The 27,573-nt window shown below is 33.7% G+C and overlaps 1 protein-coding gene across 7 annotated transcripts in view; it reads right to left on the minus strand.

Annotated features, from left to right (window-relative positions):
- Positions 1-15,380: 15,380 nt before the first annotated feature.
- LOC123696219 (kazrin) overlaps positions 15,381-27,573 on the minus strand; it is an 82,143-nt gene continuing 69,950 nt past the window's right edge. For 3 of the 7 annotated variants that reach the window (XM_045642286.1, XM_045642285.1, XM_045642284.1), the window contains exons 11-20: positions 26,223-26,313; positions 24,791-24,972; positions 24,131-24,315; positions 21,966-22,175; positions 20,866-21,024; positions 19,816-19,939; positions 19,513-19,657; positions 17,246-17,357; positions 16,702-16,994; positions 15,381-16,118 (exon numbers count right to left, since the gene is read on the minus strand). In XM_045642286.1, the coding sequence (XP_045498242.1) occupies positions 15,974-16,118; positions 16,702-16,994; positions 17,246-17,357; positions 19,513-19,657; positions 19,816-19,939; positions 20,866-21,024; positions 21,966-22,175; positions 24,131-24,315; positions 24,791-24,972; positions 26,223-26,313 (1,646 nt within the window). In that variant the 3' untranslated portion in view covers positions 15,381-15,973. Of the gene's footprint in view, positions 16,119-16,701; positions 16,995-17,245; positions 17,358-18,259; positions 19,190-19,512; positions 19,658-19,815; positions 19,940-20,865; positions 21,025-21,965; positions 22,176-24,130; positions 24,316-24,790; positions 24,973-26,222; positions 26,314-27,573 lie in introns of those variants that run through there. The other 4 variants (XM_045642287.1, XM_045642290.1, XM_045642288.1 and 1 more) reach the window with 4 other exon arrangements.

Consider the following 27,573-nt stretch of genomic DNA (forward strand, 5'->3'; position numbering starts at 1 on the left):
ATCAAACCAGTACAACGATATTATATAAAAGTACTTAAGTAAATTTACGCAGATGAACCTTCCATCAGGTGCTGTATAAATTCTCTATGTAAGGCCTTTCGAGGGATCATCTAATCGATATCCTGATTGGACGGGCTTATATATCGAATTAGGATTTACCAATAACCTTTGATTGTAAGCGGAGACCCGGCAAAATTAAGTTAAGGCACTATTCAATCCCTAATTTCTTTGATTATCTTGCTCTTCTTCAATTGAATAAACATTAAGAAAATAGCGTCACAAAAGTTATCGTTGTATAGAGTTTTGTATTTAACAGAAGATTAAAATGGAAAGGTTCTATATTCGTTGAATATCTGTATAATAGTATATTTTATATTAATTTTACTTGAATGTTCATAGTTTATGTTTTAAATATTGTATTGCATAGACTGTAGATCCAAAGTTGTTTAATGCAAAACGTTCAATTATACACGGTAAATATTGAATACTATTTGTTTCAATACAAACTAAGCGAACTTAACGAATATATTATTTCAAATGTGGAATGGAATGTTGTAACATTTATAATTAAATGGTTAAAACCCACTAGTTTCCGAGCGCTCGCCACAAAGTAAACATAAATAGATTAAGCGCATGAAATGCCTTTGACACAGTCGTGATGGGATGCTGCAAAGGATTATTTATTCCGCATAACGTACTCGTAAACAGGATAAATATGAAAGTTATACGCTCTCATGATATTCTACGGATTTCATAACTAGTTCCCCACAGAACATCGCAAACAGCACATACTAACGTTACGTACTTTGTTAATATTGGTGCACAGAGTAATGCTTGTCGGATAATAGCAGCTATGTATTTACTATTCAGGCACGCCTTTATGAAAATAGAAACAGTTAATAATTAATATTCAAAATTTCGAATAAATAGCTTTTCAAAAGTATTCCAAACAAACGCATATAACATAACACATTGACAATATTACTTAATTCACAACCCCTTACTTGTGAATCATTCCGTAACTCATCACATAACTGTAATCTGTAAAATTGTTCATCTTGATACAGCTTACATAAGGAAGTACTCTCATTATAATAATTAAAATAAAACCCGACATGATCACGGGGTCCCCACGGAGCGACATCGCAAACAACACGATAAAACATTTTAAACAAAGCAAGGTGTTCCCATTTTCCACGGAGTTTAAAGATCTATGCAATCCTCTCCGTGCTCTTTGCTCTCGGATATTGAAATAAACATGTTACATTAGGAGTTTGAAACGTTTATTCCATGCGAAACATAACAAATCATTTTCTTTCATGTTTTAAAATATTCACATCGAAAATCTCGATCGAAAAACGCTACGCTACGTCGATGCTATGTTCACGTTTTGAGTGAATCTTTTATTTTCTTTCGTATTCATATTTAAAAAAAATTAACAGTAGGTACCCGTAATAAATATGATTTCGAGAAATAATGAAATAACTTTATACAAAAGACGTGCTTTTATAAAATTGAACTATACCTAGATAATAAAAATACACAAATAATAAATCAGTATTTTGTTAACCCTCAATAAAAAGTTTAATTCTTATTTCTTTGGGAAATATAATATTTTTGAACAATAACAATTTCACGCAGACCGCAGCCTTTGGTTAAAATATTTTTAAGGTCGTATTTACACAAAGGCTCCTCGGTCTATTTGACGCGTGCTTTGTAAACAAGTTAAATTGATTTCAGATTCCAGCCCCGGACGCCCCGCTTTTTCGTGATATAAAAGTATCCTTCAGAAATACAAATGCTTGTTACGTATTTTCAAATCTCTTATGCAGTTATATGTTGATAATTTGTAGTTGAATAATTTTAGTAAAGCCTGTGTAATGTCTGCCGTAGGTTATGAAGAATATTATCATAATGGAAATCTGAGAATTTATATGTATGTCATAATGTTATTGTAGTTAAATCAGTAAGTACTTACTTCTATGTGAAAGTAAAATTATTCATTAAATAATAATTGTTATGACATAGAGATATATGAATGTGTGTGTGTGTGTGGGTTTCAATAAGTAAGCCCTCTGAATTTCCAAGTAGTTCGTCAGGGTTCACGCACTAGTGATTTTCAAATGAACTGACTTCTTAAAGTCGCCTTAACAACCCCTGGGCTTCGCGGGCTATTTAACCGACAATAAGTTCAGATTTCTGCAAAGAAATACCCCGGCAGTAATCATGGACTTAGCAATTACTTTACTTTCTCTACTGATTCTAAATGTATTTTTATTGTGAGGATTGCTTGACTTTATTTTTGGTTTAATTATGTGATCCAAGGATTTATACAATTTAACATTTAAATTTCTAGCTTTGTGAAGGTAACTTTTTATAATAATTGTATGAATATAAATTATAATAAATGTAATATCGAGACGTTGCACATAATGATAGAAAAGGATATTATCATTTTTAAAAGTAGATAATTCATTGAATTTTTATTTGCGCATAGTACAGATGTATTCATTTTAATAAAATTTCAGAAGATAGTGAATTCAAAATTTGAAATAAACTCGCAAAATAGCAACAATACAAAACATTTTACTTCCTTTGATCTGATCTACCGCATGTTGAACATTAACTGTACGGATAGAAACACATTTCAGTAAATATGTTCCTGCCCGTACACTGTTTATTGTCTTACTCAGGATTAAGGGCGCCTACACGCAGTTGTATACCAATTAACTTTGTTTACGACGTGAAACTGGCATGAACGCAATTTTAAAATAATTATGGTTTCATACATTTTTACGTACATTTCAGATACAGAATTGGACTTTCATGATTAAATATCTAAAAATTGTATAAAACTTTTCATTACATCATTTTATGTGGGATTTGAAATAAAATAACTTAAAAAGTCAAACATACCTATTACATAAACATATGAAAAGGTTCTTATCAAAACAATTCATGGAGGATAACAGTAATTTCGTTATTGTCGTCTCTATGTCAATCCATCACAATGGTAGATGCTCTAGATTTACATTTAAAATTAATGCATAAAGTGGCGTCTGATAAAGGCTGAGCTAAATATATAATTCAAATGCTTTTTACATATTTGGAGTTTCAGCCAAATGTACTCTCATTACATTACCTCTTCAAATTCTTCGTTTCCCCATACAATTTACGAATTCATATAAACAATCTGTTTAAAAATTATAAATACTTTCAAATATTTACTAAATTGGGATTTCAATTTCAATATGGTTACCCTTTCAATTCTAAGATCAATGGAGAACTTTTCAATATACATATGACTTAAAAGCAATCAGAGCCAGGCTGTAGCCCAGTCCGGAGCGCGGCAGCTAAGCTGATAGCAAGCCGATAAGCCGGCCACGACGAGACGAGACGCCACTTACGATCTCACTAAGCCAGACCACATCCCAATTCAAGTTTAAATCATCGATTTGCATCTTCCATCGGTGTTTAAACAACGTTTTAACTTAATGGATTGAAAAAGGACAATTGGCACATTTAGCAAACAAACACGTACTATCCTTACCATCAAAACGTATTTACCTGTAAGAGCATTTTTTGGTCTTTATTTAATTTTTTGATTGGAAATCCATACTAATATTATAAATGCGAAAGTAACTCTGTCTGTCTGTCTGTCTGTTACTCAATCACGCCTTAACTACTGAACTAATTTGCATGAAATTTGGTATAGAGATAAGTATTTTGATATCCGAGAAAGGACATAGGATAGGTTTTATCCCGGAATTCCTACGGGAACGGGTTTTTCTTTGAAAACGCGGGCAAAGCCGCGGGCGGAAAGCTAGTGATATATAATTTAACGAATGAATGTTTGTGAAACATATCGCTTTAGTTTTGTTATCCTTTAAGTTTTTTACAAATAAAACGGCACAATAAAATATGTATTTTTCTTTTTCATTAATAATAAATAGAATGTGTTTTATTTTTTATCGCAACCAAATAATTGTTACAACGACAATTTACAATCTATACGTAATATTCATAGATTTCAATTTCATTTATTTGTTATAAATTGTTATTGATCAAAAGCTCCGTCTTTACAGTAACGTAGGTAACTTTTACCACAGAATACATAATAGTAGCTAACTTTTACATTACCCTTTAGCTAAGTAATATATTGTATACCGGTGGAATATCGTAATTTTAGAAAGCAAATACTTCAGGGAACAATTTCAGGTGAGAGCTAAGTTGCCAGAGGCTTTATAACTTAGCGACGTGTCTAGTGCTCCCACTAGTCGCTTCAGCAGCTTCGAATGTTTTACAGCTTATTTATATGTTTATTAATTAATTTATTACTATCTGACCTGGCAAACGTTGTTCTTCTGCTGGTGACTTTGCACTTAGCGGTATTAAAATTATTCACCACCTGTTCTCAGAACTAATCAATATATTATATTAATTCAATATGGTTTTCTACATAATCGAACCGACATGTGCAGGAATGGAAAATGTAACAATGTTTCACAATTTAACTGATTGTTTTCCCTTACGGGCGCCGCGGCAAGAGCATTTAAAAAATACAAATATAAAAAAATTGGCGGCTCTTCTCTGTAAAATCTTTTTCAACCGAAGTTTTTTTATATTTTTAGTTTGAATTTGGCACTGATGTTTTTTTTTGTCTTCGAAACGATCGAGAATCCATCGCAAAATAAAAAAAATATTGGATTACTTACAAAGTTAATTCGTCCATCACTAAAAGTAATACTATGAGATTTAAGATCAGCACAAAAGACGTAATTACTCTTTAGACTTATCTTCTTAAGTATAAAATGGTTGGGATACTAATATAATTGTACTATTGTGTTGTGCTTAAGAGATTTCTACTGGGAATAAAAAATAGGTTGATAGTGTATTTCTTTATTCTTTGCTTGTCTAGGTTCTTAACATTCTTAATATAAATTTAAATTAAAATAATTTTCGTTGCTACATCTCATTAGATGCTTTATATGTATATTAGAAATATTTAATATTATTTATTAAATGAAACACAGAATTTGAAAAAAAAATGTAAAGGTCGATGAATTGAATTCTAGTTATGTTAGAATTATATTTTAAGCCCATGTGGGTAGCAGTGTGGAATTATCATTGATCAAGTGAATGGGAGAATAAATCATCTCTCAAAAAGTATCCCTCAGGTAATATAATGTAATCGTATTGCACATGAATATTGTAATAGGAAGAATTCACGAGGGTCTTTGTACGTACGATGACCAGAGTGAAACTGTGCTTTTACCGAAACCTTATGAATATATTATATCAAAATATGCTTAGGGGCTGCGAATTGTATTCTGTGTCAATATAGGATACAACTCAGAAAATAAATATTTATCACAAATTGAGAGTTAAGTGGAGTTAGGTCTCGACTGTTATAATAGAAAATTATATTTTGATTAAATCTAAAAAATTAAAAAAAAAATATTTATTAATTTATTTTTATTTTAGCAGAAAATATAAAAAATTAATTTATATAAATTATTAATAATAATATATTAATAATTTATATAAAAAAATTTTTTTTTTATATTTTCTGCTATAAAAATGTTTGTATGTAAGTAATAATTATTATAACAACTGATTAGAGAAGTGCGGATAAATAAAACAAAGATAGATGGAGATAAAAAACAAATAAAACACGAAAATGTAATAGGATAATTGTTTACTGTGTATCGTGCACGAGTTAATCTTCGAATGGCTAAACAATAGCGACAAATTGAAAATTGCCCGAAATCAATCAGTTCTGTATGCTACCCGTGAATTGGATTATCTCTGGTCTCCTACATGGATATTTCGATGCTACGGAAATCACGTGAAATCGTTACGATTGAAATGTTGATTCTAGTACCATTGGCAAATATTCTACCTCTGTATACGAGCGTGTCTTGTACAACTCAGATTTAACTTGCTACGTAAACTGTTAAATTTTGCCAAGTTTAATTAATAATAATTAATCAAAATGCTATGCTCTACTAATTTGTAGCTTAAAAAATTGGCGGTCATATTGCTATAAACATGAAAAAAAATGGGGAGAAATTACTTATAGAATGTAATAAAAAGTGGAGTAGGTACATTATTTTTAGCAAATATAGAAATGGAATATCGTACATTATTTATTCATCAGATTGGCCTAATGAGCATTGAGTTATGCTAAAGAAGAAAATATAAGCTATAAGAATTTCAGGAGAGGTGTTGTTCACTCAGACGGCGGGGTTGAGTGCTCGCTCATCCCGATTGAAATGGTAATGTGACCTCAACTCCCGTTCTAATTGCCATGCAAATGTACCAACTCCAAGTCGACTTTTGAGTTAAACGTTAATACTTGTAACGAGGGTATGAGCTTTGTCATTCCAGTTTGTGTTTAGGATCACCAGCTTTGGCTTGGCTTATTCTAAGCATATTCTCCTTGATAGGATATAATTTGATGTAAGATGAGATAGGATTCAAACTCAAAAGTAGAACAGAGCCTGCATGTACTGTGAAGCGGTTATATAATCTTTTGTAAAGAAGTACAAACATGTAGGGTTCAAAATAAATGAATTTTTTAACTCATTATTATATTATAGACTAGGTACATACTGTAGTGTTTGAGTAAAGTATAGGTACTATATCCCCGGATGTCTCGGGTTCGCGGGTAGTGGGGAGACAGTCACGCAGCAGCCTCGGGCGTGAGCGGACGTGTGTTTACCCTAGATACTGGCGACGTAACGAGCCATTCCCATCCCCTACGTATACGAGTGTGAACTCGTATCTACATTTGGCGACGAGGATAAAGGTCAGACCTATAATTTTAAATAATTATTCTTAGAATTTATAAAAATAAGGGAGGTAGATTACTAATGTTAATTACGTTACGTTTTGCTTTTGTTCAAGTCGTAAGCGATAATCATGATTTAGGCTTTGAGTTTGACACATAGGATGCGTACGTAGGTACGCGACGTCAAGGCACTAAACTAAAACGTAACACTAACCTGACGCCGCGCTAATATGTCAATTAACGTGTTGTACCTTGGTTGTACCAGTATATTTTCTATGATTGTAATGCGCAGTAATTATACTGCTAAACAGATTACCAAGCGCCAGCGCTGGGTGTACTACGTCAGACGCTTGACGTCTAACGTTATAATTTTCATAAAATTTATATTAGCGTCAGACGAAATATTTGCGTTTTAATGTATTTGAGTACATAATTATAGTAAAACGGATATTATTAGTTAGGAAAAAAACCTAGCGTGTACAAAAGTATTGCATTATGATAATTCTTACTTATATACTCATGACACAAACAATGATATTCTGCTAAATGATTTCTCTTTATAACATGCTCTTAATAGCTTCACCTACTTGTATTAAGTTAGTCCTTCAGACTAGATTTTAACCCATTTTGAACGGGCAAATTTGGTTCAGTATTTGCATACCTACTTATCAGTGATCGGTGGTAATGCAATAGTTTCTTAAATTAATGGTTTGCGAGTTTTGCTACGCTTTGGTGTATAGGGCTTTGCTTAGCGAGGCACTAGTCAATCTGTGTGACATGAGCAGAGCGTGACACTAAAGCAACGCGGTGCTAAGTACGTGCACTGTCTGCCAAAGTTATATGTAGTTACCAACATGAGGTTAAATAAGCCAAACAAAGCGGCTAATGATTTTGTATCATAAATTTTGTAGATTGTATTAAATATATATATGATTTAATTATGTGATTGCTGCGCTCTGTTTTATAATAGTAAATAATATGAACATTTATAGGGCTGTAACTACTTATTAAAAATAATAATTATATTTTATAATATAGTCGGTATCAGAACAATTTATAAATATGACATGATGATTTGTTTCGAAATAGAAGACTTTATGTGCCACTATAAAGAAAAAAATGCAATTCTGAATAATCAAATAAAATAAAATAAAAAAGAAGAAATAGCAATAGCGGCAAAAAGGATTACCGCAAAGCATAAACCATTAATTGAAGGGTATGGCTGCTCAGAGGAGACCACGTGACTGTACGGATGCAATAATTTTCTAATAAATATTACGTATATGACACTGTGTTTTTCTAGCAGAGATAGAGACAGACATATATTTGTTTATATAATATGTTGTCGTAAAAAGTAAATGAAGATATACTTAACTAATTAAGTTGTTTTATATCCGCGTTGGCATTCCTTACGAACACAGCCATACCGTCATAAGACGATATTATTGTACAGAGTAGTTCTCCGCTCACCCGCAAGTTTTTAACTTTTTTGTCAAGGTGTGCAAGTTAACACTATTGAATAAGAATAAGTGAATTGTAAAATTCTTTTGAAAAATAAATGTTTCTAAACCTAATTCCTCTTCTACGTATTAGTTGTTCAAATATACTTAATTCATATAATATCCGCCTACTGTACCTTAACCTCTTTTGCTGTTATTTATTGTCTTTCTGTCAACTTCATCTGTGTGTACAATAAAGTATTTTTATTATTTTTTATTATTACACTCTTTACGCGTGCTCACTGCACAGTACCCGCTGTACACATTTGTATGGCCATAAAACTATTTAGAGTATTTAGTCGGAAGTTTTATGTAGGTACTACAACTTATACTTACTGGATACAAAATCTATTAACTGTACTGTAGTATCTTATAGCGAATTGTGTACCGACTAAATGAAATAAAATAATATTATGTAAGTAGTATCCAAAAGAAAGATATAACTTTATAATTGATCTACGCTTGATCTACGTATTTCACTTAATAAAGCATGCAATTGTAAATATTATTTTTATATTCGATAAATATATACATACTGGCTGACCCGACAGACGTTGTCTTGTCTTAATAATTATGAATATGAACGGTCAAACGCGTAGTCTTCTAATTATTAAATAGCGCCATCTATTGAATACTTACTCAATCCAGTCAATAGATGTTGCCATATTATGTAAGGATCGATTGGAAGTAACAGATACACAGAGAACTGACTGTCAAATAATAAAAAAAAAACAATATTTTTGCGTCTATAAACTGAAATGTAACCTAGGATAGGTATCTTCAAGTTAGACGAGACTGCACACGGTGTACAAATCAAATTTAAAATAATAATAATGAATAAAATTATTGGTTAATGCAAGAAATATAGGCTGTACGAGCCTTCATTAAATGAAAATCGTGCGTGATTGGTTGTATAGGCTGTACGAGCCTTCATTAAATGAAAATCGTGCGTGACTGGTTGTATAGGCTGTACGAGCCTTCATTAAATGAAAATCGTGCGTGACTGGTTGTATAGGCTGTACGAGCCTTCATTAAATGAAAATCGTGCGTGACTGGTTGTATAGGCTGTACGAGCCTTCATTAAATGAAAATCGTGCGTGATTGGTTGTATAGGCTGTACGAGCCTTCATTAAATGAAAATCGTGCGTGATTGGTTGTATAGGCTGTACGAGCCTTCATTAAATGAAAATCGTGCGTGACTGGTTGTATAGGCTGTACGAGCCTTCATTAAATGAAAATCGTGCGTGATTGGTTGTATAGGCTGTACGAGCCTTCATTAAATGAAAATTGTGCGTGACTGGTTGTATAGGCTGTACGAGCCTTCATTAAATGAAAATCGTGCGTGACTGGTTGTAGGCTGTACGAGCCTTCATTAAATGTAAATCGTGCGTGATTGTTGACATAGGCTGTACGAGCCTTCATAAATTGTAAATCGTGCGTTATTTGTTATATAGGCTATATGAGCCTTCATAAATGGTAAATTGTACGTAATTGTTTATATAGACTGTACGGGCCCTCATGAAAGTACGTGCGTACTAATAATATTACTCTGTACGGGCCCTCCAAACCTTATGCAAAAGTAGTGTGGGCAGGACGGGCCTTCGTAAATTTGTAAACCGTTCGTCTTAAATTTGCGATGGCTGTATAGGCCTCATTTTAAAATGTAAACTATACGTATAATGTATGTTGTTTGTTAGCAGTAGGCAGTATGAGCCTTCATTATATTAATGTAAAGCATACGTACCGGTGTTATCACATAAAATCAAACCTGATTTTAGGTTGTCCCTATTGGACTAAAGAATGACCAACTTACTTTCCCTACTGGTATACTCGACCGAGAAGAAGACAATGCAACACTTGCTTTTTGTTGGAAAAGATGGAAAAGGTGTTCTTGGATTTTCTTGGATGCGCGTTAGGCGCCGGAAAGAATAGGGCCACTTTGTTATTGTTAGGTGGATCTGAGTTACAGGAGACTATTTACAGTCTACCTGAAATATATGTAACTGATTCTGAAGGAGTCGGTGTAGTTATTTGCCACAGCTATAGGAAAATAAGACGAGAAGCTACAATGGGGAGTCTATGTTAGCACTGCCGCTGCTAGGACCAGCTCAGCTGCGTACAGTTCGGAACATGAAGCATCATTTCACGGATAAAGATACGACTAGATTGGTTTATTAACTACTTTCATGGCATAAGGTTACTATGGGGCTTGGCAGCAGATATTGAAACTGTTTTTATATTACACAAATGGTCCATACGCATTTATATAAATTACGTGCGCGGGACTCACTAAGAGATACTGGCATCCTTACTGTACCTTCAAAGTATATAATTAAATTTTAATAACGTTTTAAATGTATAAAATACTGCAATAATACGCAAGAGAAAGAGATGGACATTGTTATCACATAAAGAACAAAAATAAAATGGACATGCTATTTTTCCGGCTATCTAATGGGTCGAGATATTATACTCTTTTACAATAGAACTCCTGATAGAATTAAAGAGTTTAGTATTGGTAATTTTAAAACTTAAATATAAAACGTATTAGTTCAGTCTATTACAGCATTAAGGAATATAATATGTATTATGGAGAATGAAAAGCCATGGAGGCTTGTCGCGTGGGATCCACGGGACAGTTCTTTGGCATCATCATTATGTTATATGTTAAATTAAAATGTAATATTGTCATGATGTTAGAGGAGTAGCTAAAGAGTTTCTTGCCGGTTCCATTCATGGATGCTGCTTTCCGAATTGGTGGTAAAGCGTGAAATTATGTTACGACGGTTCAAAAGAGCTTCTAGAAGAAGTCTTATTGAATGAATAAATGTTGAGTTTGTGTTTTTAATTATCGAAAAGTATATGTTTCAACAAATAAAACGAAGAACGAGAGATATTCGAGAAGTTGTAGGAAAACTGCGGAACCAAGCTGGAAAGTTGAATATACAAACAAGCTCCGAAGAACAACCGATGAAATGAAATTCTTGTGGAAAACAAGGACATTCTCTGGAAGACAGAAAATAAAGATAAAAATAAAGATAAAATTTCCTCTCGGTTGTATAACGAACAAGAATTTGACAATTCCAATGTTAGGGATAGGGATTAAAAAACAATAGAAAATAACATACAGATAGAAAGAAGAGATTTCAAGGTCAATAACAGGTGATAAAGTATATGTAAAGGAGATGGAAAAGCGTAACAAACTGAGAGCAAACTTTAAACCAACTCGAAACAGTGTAGAACGATTAGAAGGTGGATACGTACTTGACAGAAACGTGGATACTAGCCAAAAGCATAGAAGTAATGTAACTTAATAAGAACAAAGGGGGAATGGAATGGAAGGGGTCCAGAAAGTTCAGGATACAAGTGGAGACAACGGTGATGTAAATGAAAGCGAAGAATACCGCTAAATAAATACCTAACTAAATCAGTCTGATAGCTTTCTATAATGTATGTTTGTTGTAAACGATTATATTTTAATAAAAGAAAAAAATAGAATAAGGAAGGGATGTAGTGTTTGAGTAAAGTATAGGTACTATATCCCCGGATGTCTCGGGTTCGCGGGTAGTGGGGAGACAGTCACGCAGCAGCCTCGGGCGTGAGCGGACGTGTGTTTACCCTAGATACTGGCGACGTAACGAGCCATTCCCATCCCCTACGTATACGAGTGTGAACTCGTATCTACACATACTATTCTTAGTATAGGGACTAACATATACAAACGAAATGTTCGCAGTTTTTTCCTTGTAAACTACTAAAAGAAAAAATATATATAAGTATATTATAACGTTTGCATGCTTACCACTGAACCAAGAAGGAAATTCCACAGTTTAAATTTTATGGAGTTGATATTAATATATATAATATTAAGCGTAAGCTCTAAATTTAGTGTAATAATGGATTCAACAGAGACCATGAACCAATATTAACCTGTGGTTAAGAGCGTTATGATATAAGGAATTTTACGCAAAATTTATGATATTTATATAAACTGTTGATGGTATAATCTATATAAATAATAATGCATTGGCGTGCTGATAGTGATATTTATTAGGTAAGTACCTACATAATGTTAATGTTACATAACGTACTTCTAAAACTTCGTGTTTGAAGAGGTTATTTATACCACTGTGAGCTTCAATCCGCTTCTGTAGTGTCATTGAGATAGAAGTTTTGTAATAGATAATATGTAAGATATGAAAAAAAAATTACTGTTTAATATTTTATGTGTTAGAAATGTAAAAATTCACTGTTGTGTTATTCATAAAAGTTATTTTATTCGTAAAATTGCAGGATGACTTTACCGGATATATTTTATAGTTATTTGTCGCGAATACTAATTGAAGAATTGAAAAGAGCGATGAAAATTTTGAACTTACGTGCAACAGGACTGGCGTGGTTCCATAATACGAGCGAAGCCGCAGGTGGAAGCTTGGAAAGCTATTCATATAGTATTAAAAATGTATTTGCCTAGTAGAAGTTTAAATAAACAAAGTTAATTCCGTTACATTGTTCTTTTACTTTTTGCCTTATTCTCTTTAAAGAACTTAAAAGATATAAGTGGTTTTTCGATAAAAATAAATATTCAACTTTGAGACGGGCGAAGCTTTTTTTAGACCTTACAAACAGCTTACTTTGTATAAAAGTAACAGAAACCTCGCAGGTTTAAGTAATTAAAACTTGACTTGAGAATTGTATTTTTAAGCCTAAGTTTTGTGCAAATAATAAAATGTCCAACAGATAAAAGGCAACAGAAAAAATAATAGTATTTGAAATTGCATTGTAATTTGTTCTTTTTTAAAGTGTATATTCAGCACATTGTGTGTTATTTATATAAAAGAGAATGATGATAAAAATGCATCACACATTTTATTCTGTTCCTATTGTAATATAGGAAAATAAAAAATACTCAAAATGTTTAAATTCCCCAGTTAAAAAGTTTTTAGGAAATAAAATTAAATTTAAATGCTTTTATGAAGGTACCTATTAATTAGTAAAACATATTTTTTATAGTTAACATGTCCATATGTAAAGTCTACAATTTCTGTGAAAATACGTTGTTATAAATATTTTAATTCTAATCTTTGATTAAGAAGACACATATTTTTTATTCAAAATGAAACTACATTCTTCTTAATTTCGGCCATAATTATTGTATACTACAACATAAAAGTTTTATGCAATGGTATGTTTTTTGTGTAGGATGTAGCTGTATAAAAATATATGTCAATATATACCCCAGAACTATGTAAACTGTACAAACCTAAGTAATTTTGTAACGTGCAAAACGGAGAACAAAAAGACCCCCGTAAGAGCCCGCAAGCACAAAAGTAGTTTGAGGCGCTCGTTTGCAGTCGTTTGCGGAATTGAAAAGAAGTAGTTCACTAACTAAGCAACGTAGCTTACCGAGCACCGTGGCACGGACAAGTCGGAGAACTCAGACATTAATGACACCTTATAACTGCAACTGCGAAGTTACTGCAGCTCTCACTCAGTACCAACCAATTATTGCTGTAATTTATGCTAAATCGGGATACAGGGTTTGCGCGAGTTCATTGTTATGCAACAGGATTTAAAACTACGACAGAGCGCTCAATACAAAAGTGGAACGGGAATGTCATTTAAAACTTTCCGTATTTACAATAGAAAACTCTAATGTTTTTTGCGAGTTCGTACTGATTCTCCTTTCTTTTATTTAATCCAAGCAAAAGTTCCTATAATTGATTTGGGTGAAACCAACATAACCTAAGTATGATTACCAGCAATTGGATCGTTCTTTTAGGCATACAGGAATCAATAAATGTTTGTGTAAGCGCTATTTAATGAGCTCTGTATTTAAATTTCATACACTTATGCCTTAAAACTTTATTTTTTATTATAATATATACTAGGTATGTAGTGAAAGTAATGTGAATACTGAATAGGCATTTATTAGGCAAACACGCTTCATCCTAGACCACGCTTGTCGCTTTCCATCAGGCGAAGCGATGGTCAAATGCTTGCCTAATCCACTTTAAAAAAAAAGTATAACGAAATAGGGGCGCAATCGTGAAGAAAATAACTCGGCCTCATTCCGCATGTAGGGAAATGTAATGTCAGTGCGGGTTGTATTTAATATCGTCGTAATAGCGCGAGATGAGAATAAAAATGTGTCGAGCACGATCTTCAGCGCCGTACGCACTCAACCAACTAGATAAATTATAATGATTCTCCCTGGAAATCAGCAGAATACCAAACCTATATAAATATTCATATTGCATAAAACAGTGTTAGTATGTTATAAGAATTTGCATTCTATTCCTAGTACTTAAGTAATAAACTCATTACTCAATACCTTGAAATTAAAGTAGTGTTTGCGTACATTTTTCCATACTTCATGATACGAGGGTGAGACAACACATTTAATTTATAAAGTAAAGCTATATATCAGAACACTAGCATTCTTACCATATCTACTATTAAGTCCATTACCATACACAAAGTAATTGGACTAAACTGAAGCAAGGATGACAAATGGCCATTCCATTGATAAAGGCTGCATCTGATGGAATTTTTAACGAATGGACCACAAGATAGACAATCGAATATCCTCCATTAATTGACTCTTTGTTTCATTTTTAGTGCAGGACATTAATCAAAAAGTCAAATGTCAGACTGGTTTTGATTAAGTAGTCCCTTTGCGTTTGATATCATGCCAAAAGCTTTTTACGAGCTTTGTAATGTTATACGAGCATAAAATTTAACAAGGACTATAATGATAATGTAGTGTTGCTTGAAAGATGAACGATGGATTACTGCATCAAATTTTTAAAATTAAAATTTCCAGAGAACTACCTATCTTAAAAAAGATTTTAGTATTTCATTTTTGCTTACACATTTATACCTATTTGGATGATTTTAATAGGAGTTTTTCCCTTCCAGGATTTATAAAGAGAAAAATAAAACAGCAAGTAGGTACATTTAGATAAAAATTTATTTAATATTCAGTATCCATTATAAAATAATTAAACTGAAATAAAAAATCCAAGATATCTTATTGAAAATAAATTAATAAAGATGTAATAAATTAAATAAATTAAAGCCTTTATTCACAACAAAATAAATATGATACTAAAATGTAAAGCTCGTTTTAAATACTAAATATACAGAAATTGACTAATATTTTGTATACTTACAAAATAATAAATTACGGTCGAAGTGTGGAGTACAAAGAGTAAATTGCTGAATTAAACGACGAATACAAATAGGTACGAAACCTGAAACCGGGCACGCTATAGAAACATTACTTATGTATCATCGTTGCCAAACTTCGACTGTAATAAGTATCTTTTATAAAATGTACGTATCCATTCAAATTTGTGAGATTATTTATTATCACAGTGTACAGCAAAAATACAGCAGTAGTTATGTGATAAAGTGACATTACAAAATATTGAGTATCGCGTAAATAAATGAAGATCATACGAAATATAATCAGTCTATAACGGAATAGTTGTAAAATAGGATATGCTGAGTAATATGTAATTGTTTTGTGGAACTTTGAAGTGAAGCTTCTTTAGGCGCGTTGAGACTTGAGAGTAAAATTTCAAAATCCGTCACGTCATCGATTTTGGTATTTTTGAATCTTGCCAGAGAAGTTTCACTTCTGACACGTGTGCTCGGCACACACGCTCTGTTTGTGTTACACGGATGCTTTGCTACATGCGTTAATGTCACCGATACTTTTGACGCGTCTATGTCTCCGTTGTTTGACGGCCGAGTCGTCGACCGACTTGCTCGGTAGCGGCGAGCTCACGCGGTGAGCGTGATCCGCTCTTTGTCCGTATCTGAAAGTTGACTTTTATCAACACTACACATGACTGCACGCTTCATTTTCGCAAATTACCAAGACTGCACATTTCATTTTCACTGACAAAGGTCAAATCAACATCAAAATAAAAAAAACTGGTCATTATTGATATTAATCTCAATAATGATCTACAGTTTCAAGGTCAGTTCAGGTTCAGTTGTATGAATATGAAGTAAAATTTTTAGTGAAAAATTAAATTATATTCAGAAACATGGAAAAACGAGATCGCTCTTAATGTTATCTAAAAATATACAATGCATAAACAACAAGTAAAACATCTCGTTATATTCCCTGAAGGGGTAAGTGGAAGCGCACGTATTATACGTGAAATAAATATAAAATTTTACTTTAACGAGATGTTCACCTGAATTAATTGATACTAATTGTGTTAAATACATTAAGCAACCTGTTTGCAACTGGGTTTATTTAATATTTTTAAACTAAAACGAATAGGTGAAAAATAAAAATGGTATAGTTATTGATTTTGAATTAAATTCAGCTATTACTTTGACGATACATAGTATGTATATCACAAATTATAAATAACAGCTAAAACTCACCTATGCGTGATGCCTTCCTTAATTTCATTCAATCTCTGCAGGCTATCTCTCGTCGACACACTCGATTGTGAATACAAACTCAGAGGAGTGTATATTGGTTCATATTCTTGTAAAGTGGGGGGAGGGGCATACGTCATACTGAGCTGAGATAGCGTCCTGCCCCCTATGGGAGGGGAGTAGCACATCTGGTATGAAGGACCTAAGCTTAGCACACTAGAACTTTCGCTAGAACTAGATGGAGAGGTCCGGTCGTGTTTGGATTTTAAAGCCCCTAATGCTCGCGTGATTGAACCCTGAAATTGTTTATTATTAGTAACATAAATTATTAAACAGTAATCAAATACAAATAGTCCCAACGGAAAATATTTAATCTCATTTGCCCGTGTGATTTTTTAGAATAGACTATATTGAGCTTAAGCTTTAAAAACACACTCATATTAATTTTATACACACAGAACTATACAAAACCAAAAAAGTATTAAATGGTATATAATAATAGTTTAGATTTTCCACGCGTCAACATTTTCGTAAATAAAATACGTACCCTTAAGCTATGTCGTCTGGAGTCAGCATTAAAATCAATTCCAGGTAAACCAGTAGCTACAGATCTCGAATACGGTCTACCTAACATTCTTATTTGATGTCCGAACATATTCCTAAAAGCATTATAAAATATATCAATACCTAAGTCGCTCTTTCGAAGTATTCGACAGAAGCTAGACATCAGCCAGCAATAATTTTGTTATTGTAATATTTTGCCGTTAGATACATTGATTTCTCTAACACAGAAAGCTTCATGCAAAATATTTTGCACATTTTTTTTAATTTTCACACCCTACGTTTTTTTTTTATTTTATTAAACAAGAAAACTCAAAATGAATCGAAGATTATGTTAACATTAAATAAATCCAGCTCACACCAAAAGCATGATGCACAGGAAAGAATACAAATCATGCTAATGTGTAAAAAATAGTGAAAAATGACCTAGCTCAACTGAGAATATTACAAATACCAAAAAATAATATTGTATTATATTTCAAAGGTAAAACAGTTATTCTGATTGACAATTCAATGGCTATTCAATTTGATCTTTCAATAACGGATACACGTCTATCACGTTTTGCTTCCAAATTGCTTCCAAATAATGATATAAACTGAAAACGGAAATCCTTTGTTGTTCTTATATTAGTACATATATTTAATTTGATTTCAAAAATTATGTGGGAAGGCACAATTTTTATTACAATTTTATTCTTTGGTGATACGAAATAAATAACGACAAAACGTTCAAAGAAACAGAAGCATAATATTAGTGTACATACAATAAACAAAAGTAGTCACGTATGTATAAACAAATTAACTGACAATGTTGTATCAAAATAAAGTTGAAAGACAGAGTGGACTAAGCCCGAAAAGGTGCGACATGACCTAGTGATCTAATGATGATGACAGAGAGGCATTCATGATATTGTATCGATAAAGTGTTTACCGTTCTCAATCGCTCTCTCGATGATCGCCAAGTTAGGGGTGACGGATAGAAAATAACTTGACAATGTGATAGTTTTATCTTTTTGAAAGTTTTATTCACATTTATATGCCGATCGATACTGTTACAATTGTTCTAGTATACATACATTATTTCAAATTTTACATTACGAATGTATACAATACAAGTCAAAAACATAGATATCTTACAATATTGATAATGCTATTTATTGTATTAATCCTAAAGCTATTGTGAATGGTTCCGATTTAATAATCAAAAATTTTTCGATGAAATAATTTAAAATCGTTTAATTTTTTTTAAATTCGTAAGACAAAAGGAATGTATCGAATTAATTAACGTAGTAATGGGATATTAAGCGTCCCCTATAATAATAATTTGCACGAAGCATCAAATGCTACGTGAATATCAACTAATTCGAATAATTGTTACGTTCGCTAAAGTTATCGAATTGATTTGAATCTGAATTACATTAAGATGTGTCAAAAATCTAAGTCTACGGGTCGGTTAAAGTTTGGAGGTCAGGGTTATAATTATTAAGAACACCAATTCTAACATTGAGAAGATGGCACCGAACAGTGAACATACGCGAATGTTTCCGATCGTTAAAACTTTTCGAGATACTTTTACTTACAAACCACGATACCTACGATAACTTATCAGTCTTCACCGCTCGTAAAGTTTTCGATCAAAAAATCTCCACGAACGAGCAAGTTTGACGGAAGAATTCTATAAAATACAATTCTCGCAAAGAAAAATTCTTTTGTGGAAAAATAGCACTTTACTAACATACGAGTATAACACGAGGAAATTTTACATAGGTAGGTACACGTATCGGGACCGGACATCGAAGCGATATTACTTTATTTTACTTTTTATACGAGAGTTTTTTTAGTTTTTTAGGTTTATCTTTGTTTTGTGGACAACATGGATGCTCGGGCAGCCTCCACTTGCAGTTCTTCCACCTGGCAAAATATCGTATACCTGCAGGATTGCACCTTACATTATAATCAACTACAGGTTACACCTACGGGCTGTGGCTGTGAGTATTGTATATCATGCAGTGCACAATCTTTCTTACACTTCAACAGTATGATCAAATGCTCAGCTCATATCACGTGGTATTTTTATCGAAAGCAGCATAACGAAGTGATTCATTTAATTGGACATGTATTTTGCAAATAAATAATTAGTGTACCTGTCTTGCTTTATGTTTAAGGTTAATAATTGTTATAATTTAATTAATGTAAATAATTTGCCGTGAACGAAATTGAGAATGCGACATTCATAAAATGTTAATTTCTTACCTTGCTGGAATGATGAGGGCATCAAATTCAGCCACTAAATGCCTCCGAATAATACTTTTGGAAGGTGGTATTCCGAGAGCAGTGGCCATCGTCTCTCCAGTGAAAGAGGGTTCAAGAACTACTAATCCTCCGTGAACTCCACTATCTAGTATGAAAAAGAGATATTAATAAACAGAACATTCATATTCAAATTTAATACTTAGTCGCTCGCCGAATGCCTCTTCGCGGTAATCATATAAATTACTGTCGTGCGCGGGCGAATATTACTGTAATTTAAAGTCGCAAAAATGTAAAAGAATTTACCTTTTAGGTTGTCAGCGAATTCGCCCAGGTCGATGTTATGAGCCCAGCGGATGAAACGTTGATTGGTCCACACAAGCGGATCGGCGTCCACATTCTCACATTGGTGACGGCGTACGGCTAAAGCCTACGAGATATTTTATTTTTGTACAACGTGCAGAATGAAAGCCACAGATAACATGTAAAAACTTTTAAAGTATGTGTGTATATGCGTCGTAGGAAAGGAGATTACTTTAAAATATATAAGTATCTAAGTCCTAAAACAATCTCATAAACGATTTCTAAGTTTCAAGTTCTTCATATTAAATTTATACAACGCTAAGGGTTATTAATTCAAAATGCAAAATCAGCACATTCGCACATAAATCGAGAATTATGTTGAAGTATTAGATAATATTATAAGAAAGAAATAAACGAGGTGAAATTTCGCTTACTGTCATCAAAGTATTCAAAAGAGGCTGGAATAAGAAATGATTAACGACTCTTCCATTACTGGGGTCGCTACGAAAAACATTTTATAACGGGCTTCAGTACATAATCCCTCGTTTGCTTACCCGTCTTATCTCTCTTCGTTTATCGAAAAACAAACTGTTCGATTTATAAAAATTATCTAGTGTAAACGCCTCACAATCGCTTTCATAATAAACCGTCTCAGTTATGGTCTCAGTTCATTTTGTATTTTAGGAATAAGAAGGATTTTCTGGGTATTAAGTGTTATAGCTAAAATCGGGAAGCCTTTTTGTGAAATATTAAACCGTGGCTGTATTATTAACATTAATCTAGCAATCCTAAAGCAAATAAACGTGTAACGCGTAAAAACGAAAAACAAATACATAAAAGGTAAAATACTTGTAAATGTAGACGCAAAATATATAATTTATGTATAACCAACTTATTAAAAGTAGAGTGCCCTAAAAGTTAAATTACTAAACAATGTTTTAATCCAATTAACCAAGTTTTATTTACGGCAAAGGGAAAATTAACCCATCACGACACTTAAAATCACGTCATACAAATGAGAGTGTGCGAAACTCCATTAAGCGATCCACTTACCTGTCGATCGTACTTCATAATTCTGAGCAAATGAATGCCGTGGACGATTGAGGCTTGATGGAATTTCCTCGTCACACCCAAATATTTCTCCAATTCCTTTTTGCTTATTGTGTCGAGCATTCTGGCGTCCACCAGATTCGCCAAAAAGGACTCTGCGTACTGCACAAAAAGTTCCACTTAGCTAACTTTCGCTTTGAGGATATAAAATAATACGCTACGAAACCTTCGGCTTTGTGGCTGATTCCGTTCATATTATTGATATCAAATTGAATCATACCTCTATAATGTACGAGCCTCATATATGGTAGACATTTATTTAATTGCAAAAATAACATTCGAAAAAGATTTGTTTGTAGAGAGCATTTTTACTAACCTACATTTCATTAATATTCACCTTGACCTGATTTCATGTTTTCGCATGCAATGTTGTCTATATGCATTTATTATGTCTATTTTAATTGGCTCTGCAGTTTACCCGTATTCCCTAAACGGTAAAATTTGATATCAATATTATAACTATTATCAAAGTTAATGGTAGTACATAATTAAATTAAATATTATAATTGAATTATGTTATGTGATATGCTGTTAACTACACTATTACAATAAGACGTATTTTGTGAGCTTAGTTTGAATTTTTAAGTGAACATTGTTACAAATGAAATAATTCAAAAATGATATCATTCCGCTTAAAGTAGAGTGGGCACCTATCTAATATTAATAATAAGATATTTATCGCAACAAAGAAGAAAAGTATTACCAGAACGCAACTGTATTTCCCTGTAGCGTACACCACAAAGACCGTGACTGTATCAATAAGAGGACAGATTAGTGTTAGTGTGCTTATTTATTGTAACCGCCTCCTTGGTAAAGTGGTTGACGCGTGAGCGTAGAACTGAGGGGTCCTGGGTTCGATTCCCGGTGGAGACGAAGAAAAAAGATGTCTCGGTCTGGCAGGACATAGAAGGTTAATCACCTACTTGTCCTTAAAGAAAATCGATCAGTGAAACAGATGTATGAATAATGCATCTGCCCGTGAAGTCCCGTGTCCCGACTTCACTTTTAGCGTGGTTAAATCTGCAAAGAGAAGTTATCCTGACCTGCGACAGGCCCAAGTCGGGCAGCCACTCGGCGGCGAGCCAGGCGTGGCTGAGCTGCGCGATGGCCGGGCTGCGCACGAGGTCGGGCCGGCGCCGCTCCTCGATCGCGAGCCGCAGCTTCTTGCGGTGCATCGGCTGCGCTATCCCCAGCCCCACCTCTAGGTCCGTGTCTGTCAGCTCTAGCAGTACCTGCCCATTCAAAGCACGGATCTAGAAACAACGAGAACACTATTTGACGCTTCTATCGCGTCGAGCGCTTACGCTATGATGGATCGCTGTTTTAATTTGGAAAATGTAGCGTAAATATGGAGTCTAAGAGTTGTAAAATATATGAAATGGTCGCAAACTATATCTATTTTGAAATGTTGATGTGGAATATTCCCGTCACCCTCACATTATATAGATATTGGCCAATAATCGGGGTATCGAATTTAATACCGAGCATCCATGGATTATCCGCCCAAAATATCTAATAGGCTTTTTCCATATAGTTAGCCGCCGGAAGTGTACGCAAATGTTAAATGCTAACGTTTTACCCCAATTTAAGCAGTAGTATCGTATAAACTGAGCCCGAAAGCAAAATTTACTCTAAATAATGCTACAATATTTCCGGCACGTAACAAAATTCACTTCGATATTTGCAAATGAATACGTTATGAGGTCGGGTATAACATTACCCACTGTGTCCATATCTCTCTTATCACTTCATTGCAAAATTCAATTAAGAGTTTGGAAGTTATGGTCTGTGTTTACCGATGTAAAATAAATGTGTACTTTGTTAATAATATCACGCGTTTTCAGTTGATAACCGACGCCGCATGAATAAATAGAAGGCTCGGGATTATTAATTATATCACTCTCACTTATTATAATAGATATTTATATAGGTAAGTATAATGCGTACGAATTATACTTACAAAATAAAGTGATCCGTGAAATGTATACCAATACATTTCACGGATCAAGCAAATAATTTTTTTAACGAATTTGAACACGTGAATCGTCTTCAAAATTAATCATTATTCGATATATTAATAAACCCGACGTTTCAAAAACTATAGCAGTAAAATATGGTTTTATTTATTTATTGAATTAATAGATGTTACAATTAATTTATGTTGCAATGGATTACGATTGTTATATAAAATGAAACATTAATAGCCATTTAGTCAAACAATTTAATTTTGTATTTTGTAAGCACTTATATTGGCAATAGGTATAAGCAATAAGCAATGCTGTAACTGGAGACCACTGAAATCGTTATTGAACGATAAGTATTTCGTAGAATCGGATTGTAAGTCTCTTGAGCTTTATTATCACTTATAGAATTCTCAGGTTCCCTGAGTTGTACCTGAATTAATGGAAGTCTCGTATTAAGTCTTGCTCTGTTTCTTAGCTTTTACGTCTTGTTGAACCATGGACCATTTTATATGCGGATAAATCTGTAGATTTTTAAATATTTAGCCATTTTTACGAATACCGATTAGTATTTATGATGTTGGAAAACATTGATGAAACGATTTTTTTAATTTCAATATGGAATAAAAATACAATAAGAATAAATAATTCTGCCAATGCGCATAATTCTTCAAGCTGTCAGCGCAGTGCAGCGTTCAATTTTAGTCACGCGATACCGGAACTAACCTACTACCCTGGTAATTAATTAATTTGTTTGATTTTTTAATTAATAAATGAAATTGATCTTAAAATATGATCCTGCCTCTATATGAAGTAATGAAAGAAAATGGAAAGAAACGGCCATAGAAATGCTATCGTGTGCTTGCATTTCTGCTCTACACATCATTATCCTATAAATACGACTACTTTATGTTATTCTCGAACATTCCCCGCGCAATACGCAACCCATCCACAAACAATAATGTTCTAGAACATACGCGTTCGTCATAACCCAACGCAATTCGAGAAAGTTCAAGAACCTTACCGTGTTGCAGATTTTAACAGAAACATTCTATTCTAGTACATTCTCCACTCAAACGTTGTCACACTCACACATCATACCTATCACAGAACAACGCGTCACCACTGTGTCACACTCTATGTCCTCTTTCCATCATACCTAAGAGGGAATAACGCTGTTCTAGTAGCTACATGCTCCGCTCGACGCGTCACCACTCTAGAACATTCTAGAAGGTTCCAGAACTCACCTTCCCGCTCTTCACATTGTCCGCGATGGTGGCCGCGTACTGCGGCATGCCGAGCGCGAGCTCGAGCCACGCGATGATGGCGGGCGCGCGCCACCGTGAGAGCGGTAGTGAGGCCGCTTCACGCAGCGCCGCCTCGCTGCCCAGTGGTGACCACGAGCGTGTGCTGCCGCCGGCGTATACTGGCTCTGTTGTGGAACGTAGAGAATAGTGTAGGGGCTGCATGACTTGCATGTTTTTTAAACTGTAGAAATATACTTATGTATTTTATACTTTGTAATTGTAAATTGCGTAGAACGCATTCTGCTTTAATTTATATTGAATAAATACGTCATTCATGCAGTTGGATTTTAACACAACATTAAACCAATATTTATCAAAATAAATGTGCTGCATGCTATATTATTAAATTCTAAATCTGATTTGCAAATTTTTTAATGCAATCAATTGCATCTATATTTACAATTTAGTTTGATGGATTTTTTCAGTTCACAATATTAGCTTTAGTAAAACACATCTGCGTACTCAATATTTATCCTTTTGATTAATTCATTTATTTATAGAACAACAGAAGTCCTCTTATTAATAACAATTCCTTATAACTATGTTAGTAAAGTACATGTGTCATTTAACAATTTTTTAAAAGGTGACGTATTATCTCACCACTCTCATGTCCACTAGACGCCGCACTGCCAGACTTGGTGCGGTGTCTGCTGCGTGCGAATACTCGCGATATAGAGCCCCACGCGGAGCCTCGCCCGCGGCCCGCTTTAGCCGCGCGCGACCGCATACCGCTAGCGAGCGATGACTCGCATTCTCCCGGACTGGATAGCTGTTCTACTGACCTATGGCAGTCAAGTTAGATACGTAAATAGTTACTCCTAAGTAATTTTGTAAATTCAGGAAGAATTAACTAACAAACAAAATCATACACTCGTTTAAACACACATTTATCTACTAGCTGTTTTTTTTTGAACTTTTATGTACATTGCTTTTTGCTTTCATAAAATAACAATGCACGAACGAGTAGGTATGAAAAAATAATACCTAAACATTATAAACACATCCAATTTTTATCATTTCAGAAATACGCAATATTCATTTCTTTCTATACTCTATTAAATATTAACTTTATCTTCAAGGAAGCCCGTTTATTCAATTTCATTCTCTCTTGTACATAGTGTCTTCTTATGAAGTCTTTAGTAATATTTTTAGAATGCTGCTAAACTTATAATGAATATTAAAATATTTCCACGATTAAGTACGTCGTTTCTGACGCAAAATTTTAATATCCTAAAGTCAGGTGGACATTTTACGTTGTATTTAAACACCCATATAATGCAATAAAAGTAATTACTTATTTACTATAACATCAGCAGTCTCGTTAGTTTGTCCTAAGCATTTAATCGCGTTAAGGAGACTATAATGGGTTCAAACGTTTAGTCTAAATGTCTGAGACCCTTGTACTAAGACACTTAGTAGATCCGTTTACGTTTTGATGATCATGTGTCTACAAGGGGCGTGTATAGTAATTATATTAAAGTGAAATAATTTGATGGATGTTCTAAAGTCAATTATTGGGGCGATTGTTTACATAACAAACAAATTTAGTTAGAACAATTATGTTTGTAGTTTCAACACAGTAATTATCCTGTTTTCTTATCATGTTATTGCCTAATAAATTGATAATGTAAAATAATAGGACCTGCCTAGGTCCACATAGACCGAGCAGCCTCGTGACCCATTTTCTGCGCGAGGCTGTTCGATTTATGTAGTGTGGCTACCCGAGGAAAATGATTAAACACGCGCTCTCCTCGGTCGAGCCACGTTTCACCGAGCATGAATAAGTATAAGAAAATAAACGGATATATCAAAATTAGCCTTAAAATGATAAACAAAATTGAAACGGCAATCATTCGTCATACCTACATTCAAATAAACCGCATTATTGCGTTCATAATAAATTGGAAACAGCTAAATAATTTCTTGCATTCGTCGCCTCACCAACCAGCACAAACGCTATTAACAGGATTGAAACATTCCACAATGGTTGTAGTACCTAGTCATTTGAAATAGAATAAAAGTTATATCAAACCTGGAGAGCGAGCCAGCATCAATGGAGCGGGTGAATGGGGACGCGCTATTGTGCGGCGACAGCGTCGGGCTGCAGTCGCGCGGCGTGCTCACTGCGACAACAACCGTTTCATACTTTGATACACAATTTCTCTTCTATCTCTGACACAATTATGGCCTTGTGCTAATTTTTTGATTACTTTTGTATCATAGTCTGAATAAACTTCGATTAGGGTTAATTGTTAAAAGTGGTAGCTTTATAGCAAGCATAAAATTGTACTTAAAACATATAGGATAAGTTTTCGATTAGCTGATTGGGTAGGGTTGTTATTCATTAGGGGGGTCCAGTGTCCACACAGTGCGAGCAGCCTCGCGAAGCATTTTCCGCGCGACGCTACGTCTACGTCGTACCGCGTACGTCGTTGACGTACCACGTACGTCGTTGACGTACCACGGCCGAGGAAAGCGCGTGTGCCACCATTTTCATCGACCTGTGTGTACTCACCTATCAAGAATATTTATAAGTAGCCGTTGTGTTGTTATTCATATTCCTTCATAGAACCATAAAAAATAATAATAAGTAAATAAATACTAAAAATACCTTTGATCACCAGTCTGTAGGGCACAGTTCCTTAGCGCATGACTCCTCAAAATAAAACTACAAGTTCAGCATGCTTGTAAAGCAGAATCATCGAAAAGAGAATAATTGTTATACATGCCAATACATATACATTAGTATATTATGTATTTACACCGGACATATAAAGCAAGAAACTAATTTATAACTAACCCCACCAATATAATAAATCAAAACATAACATTTTTATTGGATAACCGCAAATAGCATTGTTAGCAAAAACATTCTGACCTACAGTTTATTCGTAAACGTCAAATAACGAAAGAAAAACAGGAATATAGATACTCATATAGAGAAAATTCACGATCCAATTCCATTATATTATTAATGTTGGCACGTGTTACGGTACTTTTGAGTTCACTGTAATTATTACAGCTTTTATTATCATTACATAATAATTTAAACTATGTTACAGCTCAACTGCGCTTAGCACGAGCAATCAAGTCGTAATTTGCTCGTATGATGAAGGAAATCTACAATATTTCGAAGGTAAAATAATAAAAATATACAACATAGCAGGTTAAGAGATCTTGACCATAATTTCTGAAACGTAATGATCATCCTTAGAAATGTACCTGCCTTGTATTAATATACTTATTATACTATGACTAAACAAAGCTTAGGGATTTAGGAATCGGCAATAAAGTTGCAAGCCTATTGGTTCTCTTATCCGAAAATATTTACGTGAAATGACCGAACATATTAGTCCTTTGAGATGGAAGAGTAAATTAATTAT

This window comes from Colias croceus, chromosome 12 (assembly GCF_905220415.1).
Source record: "Colias croceus chromosome 12, ilColCroc2.1".
NCBI classification, from domain to species: Eukaryota; Metazoa; Arthropoda; class Insecta; order Lepidoptera; family Pieridae; genus Colias; species Colias croceus.